At 31.8% G+C, this 11,672-nt stretch overlaps 1 protein-coding gene across 1 annotated transcript; it reads right to left on the reverse strand.

Moving 5' to 3' along the window:
* Window positions 1-940: 940 nt before the first annotated feature.
* On the reverse strand, window positions 941-10,765 carry LOC123675188 (phagocyte signaling-impaired protein). Its single transcript, XM_045610497.1, has 12 exons — window positions 10,532-10,765; window positions 10,117-10,341; window positions 9,644-9,853; window positions 9,304-9,586; window positions 7,518-7,702; window positions 7,154-7,410; window positions 5,732-6,071; window positions 3,599-3,768; window positions 3,332-3,540; window positions 2,999-3,275; window positions 2,680-2,931; window positions 941-1,359 (listed from the first exon to the last, which is right to left on the reverse strand). The coding sequence occupies exons 1-12, from the start codon at window positions 10,590-10,592 to the stop codon at window positions 1,009-1,011; spliced, it is 2,820 nt and encodes a 939-aa protein (XP_045466453.1). The 5' UTR covers window positions 10,593-10,765; the 3' UTR covers window positions 941-1,008.
* Between the last annotated feature and the right edge of the window lie 907 nt (window positions 10,766-11,672).

The following is an 11,672-nucleotide window of genomic DNA, read 5'->3' on the forward strand; positions in this document are numbered from 1 at the left end:
ACCGGAAACGTGAGTCGGCCATTCACAGAGCATATCCCAGGAATAGACCAATCAGAGAAGTGCCAGTTCCTCCTTATTTTTCTGCGCATGATGCATCTACTGGTTGACTTGTGGAAAGGTGAGAAATATCTACCGACTTATCAATTTCATAGATATTATGTCGAAAAATCTGTTTATACAAATTTTAATATAGATCAGAGGCACAATTTTTGTCTCTGTATTGATAGCGTTGTTAAAACCAAAGAAAATTAAGCGTAATATCGAAAAAACCTAGTATTTCAGTAACAGAATTTCTGCTTGAATTTTCTCGGATGATGGTGTGATCAAGATCTCATATGAAGCTTGAAATAACAAACAAATTACATTTTATCATTAGCGAGTCAAACCTTATCGTTTGAGACTATTTCTGGCTCAAAATTCGAAAAATATGGACATCGACTTGAAATGATATGGGGGCTCATAAAGATAGATAAAATGGCGGGAATTATTGACTCGAATCAATATAAACAAAATTTTTGAATACAATGATGAAGTTCTACGATACAAATCGAAAGGGAAAATCAAATGTAAATGAGATATATCAGTAGGTACTAAATCCCCCGTTTAGTGTATATCAGCCTTATTTAATCTTGATAGATTAGATCAAATCACTCACTTATGGTGAGAAATCTAACTCAGACCCACAGTGAGATATGTATTCAACGGTGGATTCCATGCATTTAGGATAATCAGAGAAAATAAGATATGTAATCATCTTCATCAAGATGCCAATCATCTTTGCCAGAGAATGATCTATCTACACATCTACATCTAAATGGTAATTTTGATTAAATTAAAAAATCGCTTTATTGTTTATATTTTTTGATTCAACACTTGAGAAGGTTTATATAGAACAACAAATGTGAAAATATAAAAATATTTAAAAGAAAAACAGGTGAAATGTCAATAAAAACCATGGTATATTTGAATAATAGTACAGAGTCCAAATTAAAAACATTATATTCATTATCATTCCTCTCCATACAAAATTATTAAACCCGATTTAGTTTTTATTATGAGCCTTAATTCCGTCACTGCTTGTATATGACTACCTAAGATAGTTTGAAACACCTCATTGCTGCCACAATTGTTCAGATTTAAACTTTCCAATTCTGACACAATATCAGTTTGAGTTGACACTGTTGACCAAAGGTGAAGAATGGAGTCTAAATTCTTTGTTGTTGTTTTTAAAGCTTCTGCTAGATCTAGGACTGCTTCCCTCTCCTTAGTTTCCACAATATGCCTTTTGCCTTTCTTACTTTGTCTTGGCTTGACTAAATCATTACACATATCATATATGATGCAGGCGATACACACAATCTGAAAACAAGTTCAAATTGATATCTGCCAACTTTGATAACGAACTGATATTGGATTATGAATATTGAATGAGATGATTGTGGGATGAGGACAGATGTGATCAGATATTATGATTATTGTTGAAAATTTTCAGAGTTGAGACATCAAAGCCTATGAATCCACAAATTAAAATCAATCAAATAAAACTATGATAGAAAAACTGAAACATTCATCATTGGAAAAGTCTCACAGATGCAGTATAGTCCCCACCAATCATATCTGTTATTGATAATATTTAGAGGTGTGGAGTTCGAAGCATCAGAGGAAAGCTGATTCCAAGCACTAAAACCTCTGTTCAGAAAAAATGTTCTTGACTCTTACTCCTAAAGAATTCGCGAGACAGCTTCTATCTGTGATCACGCATCTGTAAGAATTCAGTTCGAAACACACAAAACATTTGGAGGTATTGAGGGAGATAAGCTATTCTGAGCACCAGAGCTATATAGAATATAAGATTTCTGGTACAACCTGACGATTATCGATGGGAAAACTGCAAAATTCAAAGTAATCTACATAGAATGCACTATATCACTGATATAGGTGATAAACAATATTGGGCCTGAAACATTGCCCTGCAGAACACCACTAATGATCTCACTTGTTTGGGACATTACACCACCGATCTTTATAGAAGGAAATGCCGTAATCTAACACTGCAATATTTGATGTAAAAATGCTTCAATTTTTTGATTATATGTGAACTTTTCCAAATGCGAGAGAAAATTTCAAGTGAATTGCATCTATAGGGATCTTTTTATCAAGTGTCCAAATGTCCAGAAAATGAAATGGGGTTGTTACAGTGGATCTTTCAGGAATTAAACTATGTTACGAATCTACTATAATAGCGCGATATTAATAAAAACTGCTGAAACCATCCTATTCATAATTTAAGAAACCACTGAAGTAAGACTAATTGGCTTATAATTATCTGGGGTGACAAATGCATTACACCATATCGCTGGTAGGAGCCTCATCTCAAGGATGATACAATAGTTAGGAGAAAGCAGATCAAACAACGAGTTGGAGTACTCTTTCAAAATACCTGCAGTGGAATGATTAGGTCCTCGAGAAAAGCATCAACGTATTACTTGATTAGTTGTGGTTATTTCCATAGTAATAAGATATATCTTATTACTATGGAAATAACCATGTTCTCACAACACGATATATCGTGTTGTGAGAACAAAATTGAGTATTACCTGACATAACAAAATTATTTTTATACATCCTTTTAATACAAGGTTAGAATAACAAATTACAATATCTTGTAATGATACTTACTTCAACATTATTTACAACAAACTCCATGGTACTTCTCAACTGCAAAAAGTCTACAGTTTTCTTTATCATAGAATCTACATTTTCTATTAATATATTTAGTTCAGTCTTTATAATGGTAAGCAATTCATCATATATTTCCTTTTCTTGCTTCACAACAGCTACAAGGAATTTGAATAAATTACCCAATATTGTCCAATAAGGACATATCAGAGCGCAGTGAATTCTAGAAGGTAACGGGAGAGTAATACGATCCTGAAAAGTGTTTGATTTGAAAAGTTCTGTATGAGAAATAGGCAAAATTGTTTGTGGATAATTTTACCTTACTGATAGGCTTATAATCTTTTTTCTTAACACATTTCTCGAAGTCTTCCCATTCTTGCACTATTTTCTCTAATTTATCCAGCTGAGCTTCCTGAATACCAGTGGTAGCTTTGGCAATTTCCAAAGCTGCAGCAACAGCATAAACCATCTGAACACGGAGCTTCAAAAAATCGACATCCTGTGCAAATAGAGTTTTGATTTCCTCAGATTCTTCAGGTGGCCCCTCTATACGTTCAGGATCCCAATTAGAATATACATTGAGATCACTATTATTCCTGAAAACTGATTATTCTAGAATCAATAATCAAACCTTTTTATTTCTAAATTTCACCTCAACAAATCCCATTTAACGTTGATATTTTTGGGTAGATTGCAGCCTAAAGCTTCTAGGTCCAAGCAACACATGAAAGACAACATGATCTTATCGATTGTTACAGTAGCGATGTGGAGACTATTATTCAGTCTTTCCCTGAAATCCATGAAGTCTTCCAATTTTGCGAAAGAACCAAACTTGTAAGATGAGGTTAAATGATCGGCACTCTAAAAGTGAAAAACATAATTTGATTTTTGATGCAAATATGATAAAATAATGACTTACATCTTTATAGTTAGAAGAGAAAAATTTTAACGTTGTATCATAATGTGATGTTGCTATACCTATGAGGCCAGTAGTTGGTAATCTAGCGCAATGAATATATCCTAGAGAATCTAATTGTAAATGTTTTATTTCAAGGCTATCATACATATTTTGAGCTCCAAGACCACCACCTGAAAAATTTATAAATATAAACATGTTGCAATATAACACCAACAACATATAACGAGATCAATGGGGAAAAATAAATCGATCGTTATATGCAAGCGCACGTTTTAAAAGAATTTTGTTGAGTTCAGTTATTACGAAGGAGCTCGCATTCTGTTATTACGAGTGGGCTCTTAATAATTTTTCGTTCACAATGTTCTCCGAAAATGTTTGAAATATCAAATTTCATTAATAAGAGATATTTCATATCAAAAGAATATTCAAAATATAAAAATTACATAACTACATCTTTTATTGTAAAAACGATTTCCATTCACAAAAAAAATAACGAAACAGGATAATAAAAATATGCAATACGAAAATTATACCATCAACTCAAATAATTTAAACTAATTACATAGTGTATGATTTGCTTCTGGGTGACTTTTTTATTCAGAAAGGATTGTTCTATTTCTTTTAGAAGATCATAAAATTATTCTCAAGTGATGTCTTCATACTCATTCAGTTCCAAATAGGCATATATCGTTTTCATTGCATGTAAAATTAGAGATGCAGATGGATATTCAGGTATTTCATCATCTTAATTTGAAGATTCGTGGTCGTTGTTTGATGTGTTATCATTTTTTCAAAGAGAGGGCGATTTCAGGATCAGATAATTATTCACAAACTTGCAAAGACTCATCCATGTTTTCATAGACTCATCATTCTTTGTCGCTAATATGCCGGTTGATCAGATAATTCCTTTTTGCCCAATCAAACAAACTAAACAAATCCTCTTGGAAATTTTCTTCATTGAGCTTTAACCATATTGTGCTAAATGAATTTCATCTCTTTCCTCATATTCAATTGTAGGATAAAAACCTGCATGTTCATAACAATTGATTAAGGTTTTTGAAGGAATGGGGTTCCACGTCCTATTCAAAGCAAGTTTAGCATCAAGAAAAAATTTTCTAATTCTTCGCCATTGTCTAAGTGGGAAATCAAATTACTTACTAAAATTCCTTGGTCCATAGGCAAAATGGCGGTCGTATTTAGAGACAAAAACACTCATTTTATACTCCTTAAATCAACATATGGATGAGCAAGACAATTATCAACAAGGAGGATTATATCTTTTTTTTTGTAAATTAAGATCCCATTTTCTGATTATGATTTTAGATGTGATCCATGATTTCTTATTCGATGTATAAATAACAGGTAAATTTTTACAAGACTTTAAACATCTCGATTTTCCTATAATCAATAATTTTTTTTTCCTTACCAGATGATGGTGCAACCTGTTATTCTATCTTTATTTTTCATTTTGGAACTTGATAGTATGATTTGGCATGAGCTTGAATAAAATTCCAATCTTGTCAGCGTTGAAAATGTCATCATTACAAAAACTGTTTCTAATGTCGGGCCAGATATTATTCCACCAATCATATTTACTTTCAATTGAAGCACTTGTAGCTTTTACTTGAAGTTATACAGCACCAGTTCCCGGAAGGCTCACCGAAGCAAAACGACCCCAGTTCAAATAATAATAATATACAGCACCATCTTTTGGAGCAATCTATCCAGCTTTTAGAATAGGATATGTTTTTGTTATCAGGAGACAACAGTATGTAAAAATTTTCTTTCTTCAGCAACATCAGGCCGCTCATTGGCACATTTTGAATCCTTTTCTGTTTGAACCAATCTAGCAATGCTTTGTCAGTTCCTGTATTGACGGGTTTCTTCCGTCGACTGCATGATGAGATCTCGTTGTAAAAGAAGCTGTTCTATCAAATTTGTAAGGATTTTTCTCGTGATATCGGAACTCTCGTTTATCACGGAACTCATTATATCCGACTTGCAATTACATTGAATTAAATGGTGACCGGTTTATTCCTACAGAAATTGTTTTGCTAAAACCGATCTCTTGTTAAATACAACACTCGTTATAGGCGAACTCAACTGTATTTATATTTTTCCTAAGGTACTTACCAACAGTATGATACAGTCTAGCACACAGCAATTTAGCATGGAAATTACTGGGACTATTCTTGAGCAACCATTCCAAAAGGACTAAAGCAACAATTATAGGCTCTGCACTTTTCTGCATCTGTGCTAAATCGTACATTACATGAGCAGCAAGTAAAGCGTATGGATCTGAAGGCCCCAAGTCGGTAGGTAATAACTGAGTCCCATAAGACTGGTAACCATGTTGATAATGTAGGGAAAATGCTGTAACTAAGGCCTTAAGGTGGATATAAGGCAAATTTCTATGGCTACCACAGAGCCTTGACAACTGAAGTGCACATATATGCCTTTGCATTTGTTGTTCCTAGAAGTAAATTGTATATAATTATATCCAATTTGAAATAATTTTAGATGTTGATTTGGTATGGACCAATGGAAAAGTTTTTTCTACTCACACTAATAGTTTGAGTTAACCAAGAATTACCTTTTAAGTATTGATATAATAATAATAATTAAATTTTATAATAAAGTAGAAACCCCATTATCCGGACTTATGGTTGTCGTGAGGCATTCGGATAAATCGATGAGGAGAGGTTATCAAAGGTTATAATACGAGTGCTTCAAATTTTATGCATAATTTTTTCTTTTCCACAAAAACTTGTTTATTCGGCAAAAATATGAAAACAAATAATAATGAAAAATTATCTGATAAAATTCGAAGAACGAGTTGTATTTCGGAAGATTAATTTTTTCAACAATTTAAATATTCTCTTGGGTGATGTCATTTTTCAATAAACCTAGAAGCATTTTTAGCTGTCAATAATGACAAATTATTATTTTTATAAGTTTATTGACCAAAATAAAACATTTTCCAAAAAAAATTTTTTTTTGATGTTTCAATGTAAACAAGGTAATATCGATGAGGAAGCAGTTTTATAAGTATAATCCCGAATGATCGGCTAGAATATTACATTGCTATTAGTTGAAACCACCAAAATGTCAGACCTGGGGTCATCAACTCCGAAATCCGAAAAAAAATTCCAGAACTATAAAAGCTACAACATTGCCCACAAAAAATTGTAGCAATTCATTTTCTCAATTTCATTATTATGTCAAGTTTGTTTCTTTTATTTTTCCTTTTAAAATTCATGGATCATGTTCTCAAATTACATAATAGGAACCATACAGTATGTCAACTGATTTTTGTACCAAATAGCATTAATACTTTTGAGAAAAAACCCACTCTATTTTCGATTGAAAATGAAAATTTCATGGGGGTTAAAATTTTTCTTTCCTCGAACAATTTCACAGGTTTATTATTTCAAAAGAAAATAAGAAATAAGGTTATGAAATCAAATAATTTTCAGATAACAGTAAAAAATTAAAATAACCTCTCAAATATTAATTGCATCCTAAAGAATGTGCCTAATCAACAAGAACACTTACCGATTTTGGAATATTTGTAGCACTAATACCAACATCCTTAAGCAGCCTAGTGCTTAAATCCGATTTTTTATCATCATCTAACAATTTTAAATATGACCTGAGATCAGTGACACAACATGGTTTGTGTCCAAACTTTCTGAAATACTCCACAAAAAGCTCTATAATATCCCCAAGCAATTCCGAAGTATCTACTCCTTTTTCCATGAGTTTTGAGCACAATTCAAATCTGGCCAAATATGGACCTCTGAGTAAGAACGCTGAAATAATTTTCAAATATATTATATTTTTAATGCCACTTAGTATATACTCTTAAGCATAAAAAAATATTGTTGTAGCAATGAAAATCGATATATAAAGTTTTTACCATTATCAGAACCATTTTCAACAAGCCCACAAATGAATTCATGTGCCTTTTCAGGCATATCATCAATTGTATCCGAGTTATCTTCCTTGAATTTGTGATTGTCCGTGTTATTGATTAATTTGTTTTGATTCATCAATTCAAGCACTGAATTTACATAGTACTTCCAAACATTCCATTTATCTACACTAAAAGGCCAAGTGAAAGAATTTGAAAATTACAAATGGTAAAACATATTTAGATTATATTTGATTTAAGCAGATATTCCAATTATTCATAGAAAAACATAACCCTATATTTTAATTAAATACACTCAAAACATATTTGAAGACCGAGGTAATTTTGTTGAAAATAGATATTTTGTAATAAGTGGTTTTAATATATAGCTACAATATCCACTTCATTAGTAGACTGATAGTTTAGTATTGAAACCTCACTTAAAAATTAAGAAACAATAATTTTTTATTTACGAGTCTTTACTGATGGAAATTTAAATTTAATTTAAATAACAAAAAACGTTGCAAATTTTACATTATCTAGTATTAACAACAGGCTTCATGAAATTAACAAAACAGAAGACTCGAACCTGCTCATGCGAACATCGCGATATGGAAACCAACACATTTACAACACTGCCATGAATGTTTGTGGCAGATATCATTTAATTATAGTCAAACAGTCTGAATAATCAGATGGTTATATTAAGAATCAATAGATTTACTGAACTCAACAAGAAATTTTACAACAGACTGAAAGAAATCACTACAATAACTGATATATCCCACAGAGAGGAACATCATTCAAAACATAAAAATACCCTACATAGACACTGACGAACACTTGATAATAATGGTATTATTGTAATATATGAAATGTATTATATTTAATATTATAAAAAAATATATAGATAAAAAGGCTGAAGGACCTTAGGACGATGGTCATTTGTTTTTTTATAGGTAATAAAAAACTGTTACTACTAAAACTATAAAAAATTTATAAATACATAAAATTAAAACTAGGATTTCCCGGCAAAAATTATTATACTCAGTCATCGCAATACACCTGTTCAAATTCATTATTAAAAGGGAATAATCTGGTTATCATTCAAGCTTTTTTGGTCATTGTTGGTTATATCACATGATGCCATGAACTAGCCTTTTTATTTCTTGATTTTGACTGCAGATAACTAACCGTAACCACACTCGAGAGCTGGGTTACACTTTTGGTCATTGATGACATTATGAAAATAAGGTTAAATTTGATCAAAATTAGACTTGATGAATTCCAGACTCAAAATTATGCAGGCCTAAACAATTCTCTGTTGATGACTAGCTTAGTTTTATTAAAAAGGAGGGTTAATATAGAAAGACGATGCTGAAATAGCAAGTGGTTGTGTTTGTTTCGATTACCGCATAACCCTACAGTATTCAAGTGGAAGTTAGTTATTTGTGGTTATTCCAAAAGAGTTATAACCAAGGGTAAGACCAGAGATAACCGAGGATATTAGTGGTTATTCGCTTCATTTGTTGCCAAGTTTCTGAGAAATAATTTTTTTAAATTTCATTGAACAACTGATTTTATTAACAAATTTCTCTTATAGTTTTTGAGAAAAATTATGTATGGCGGATTAATTTTATTCGATTTTTGGATTTCACATATTCTGAAATATAAATTTTCCCTTCACTGACAAAGGTTTATTATTGGAAAAAAAAAATGGCTTTTATATTTAACTTGTTTTGGTGAAGTGAAAATTCCTGAAAACTAATTAATATTACAAAAAAAGATTTACCTTTCTGTAAGAATTTTTTTACAGACTAGATTAACATCACTCCATTTTTTGAGATTGATAAGATAGGGTATCTTAGTTAGGGGAATATCTGTACAAGATAATTTCTTGCCAAGTGGCCCATCTATAACTTCTAATATCTCTTTGTACTTTTGTTGTTGCTCTAATATCATGATGTACAACTGAACTTGTTGATCTGCATCCATCTTATTCTCTGTTATTAGCTTATCCATCATTCTTTCTGCCAGACTCAATAGAAGAGTTTTTTTTTTCGGATCATTTTTATCTAGAAAATGTTCAAGGTGTAGTATTTATTGAATGCATGTCTGCAAGAATGATTTACCTTCCCCTCTTGTAGCTTGCAAAAGGATGCTCATAACGGCCCAACAATAATAAGGATTTTTTGGTTTAAACTTATAGAGAGTCATAGCCGCCCTCTGTTGAGATTTGAAATCAGAAATTCTAACATACGACATAAAAAGATGTGTATGTAATTCTTCATTATAAGGATCCTGCCTTATTGCTGCTTCATAAATTTTACAAATCCTTTCCACTAAAATTCAGAGTACATTAAACAAGTCATGTTTATTTTACTTGCAACTGATAAGAGATATATCAAGGCACAAAATTCCAAAAATCAAAGAAAAACAATTTCACAATGGAATAATTATTGCTGGACTTATTTTAGAAACTTGTGAATTTATTTTAATGGGTGGAATCTCTGATGTTTGATCGTCAATTTGAGGTCTGTTACATAATAAAGAAAATATAAATTCCTCTAATTAAATGACAAAAGTTTTTAATTGGGACCTTTACCTTGTTGTAATTCACGAAAGCATAAAGTCATAGCTTGTAGAGTGGCTTCATCTGTGGGGCATTCAGGTATCAGGTGATCTAAAACTGCTATTGAATCATTTTCCTTTCCAATGCGGAGTAATGTTAAAGCTTTCAAAGCTTTAGCGCATGATAAATTTGGGGACTTCTTCAATACTTTATCACATTCATGCAGGGCTTTTTTGTTATTTCCACTGTCGAGCCATTCTAAGAAAGAAAATTAATTCCATGAGTAACTGTACTCGTTGCTAAATTTTAGGATAATTGTTCAATAAATATTTTTCTATATATTATTGTTAAATAGGCCTGAAATCACAGAAACCTTTATTGAAACATTCTCGTGTTCACGATGACCCATTAATATAATAATGAAACCAGGGAAAATCATATAGTTTACCATAAATTGGACGAAGTCTTCGCTCGATGACTGAACTGTCTTGTACGTGAAATTTGGACATAATTCCGCTTGTAATAAATAATAATATTTGTAGAATATACAAAATTTGTTTGATTTAATCGGTCACTATTAATGGAAATGAGGAAAATAGTGGAAAGGCGGCTAAATTATATTTTGATTTCAAATAGCTCATCCACAAGGCACCGATAACGCCATATTTCAGTTTCTAACCTATATTAATTCAATAAAACTTTGTGGTGTATTAAGTTGTGTTCACACGTTAAGCGAATTCTTAGAAAATAATTGAATTATAAAATTGAAATTTTTAGAGTATTAGATGATTTTGATGGCACATAATCGAAGAATCTGTTCCTATTATTTCAACAATCAAATTTAATCCCTCTATGTCTCCCTGCATAGTTAATATTTTTTAGCGCTCGTCTCCGAACACATCGCTCGACATCAGTGGCGACGCCAGCTTTCAAAAACAGGGGTGGACAAGAGGGTCCGGATTTTTTTGGGGGGGCCAAAGTAATGCAAAACTATAGTTCTGCTAATCTTTTAGCCTTAGTTTGTCCAATTTTAGGGGGGTCAGCAAGATTCTAGGGGGGGACCGCCCCCCCCCCCCCTAGAGTCACCACTGCCCGACATTCTGTCATTATTGTACCCTTGGGGACCACAGTGAGTCAAAAACTCTTGACGTCATTGCTTTCCGCATTTATTTTAAATAGAAAATAAATTTGGGATTTGTTCGAGATATTAATTTATTATTTCCTACGAACATATTAGAAACTCCCATATTTTATCGTTGGTATACCTGCCAACCTACCCAAAAAAAATCGAAATAACTTTTTTTCTAAGCACAGAATTTCTTAAAAATGTTCACTTTATGGTCCATTTATCTTCTGCTGAAATATAGAGAAAATTGATTTTTTATTAGCATGAAGCACCAATACCTTCGAAATTTTTAAATATTCAAATATGATATCCAGAAAATTTCCTCAATATTGCCCCCGTATATTTCTTTTGAGAAAATATACATAATATATTTTAAGCTGTCTTTGCACTGAATATTCCTATGAAAACTATTACAATCGGAAGGAAAAGGGCAAACAAGTGACCCCATGAATAATAAACAAGA

Source organism: Harmonia axyridis, chromosome 3, assembly GCF_914767665.1.
Source record: "Harmonia axyridis chromosome 3, icHarAxyr1.1, whole genome shotgun sequence".
Lineage (NCBI taxonomy): Eukaryota > Metazoa > Arthropoda > Insecta > Coleoptera > Coccinellidae > Harmonia > Harmonia axyridis.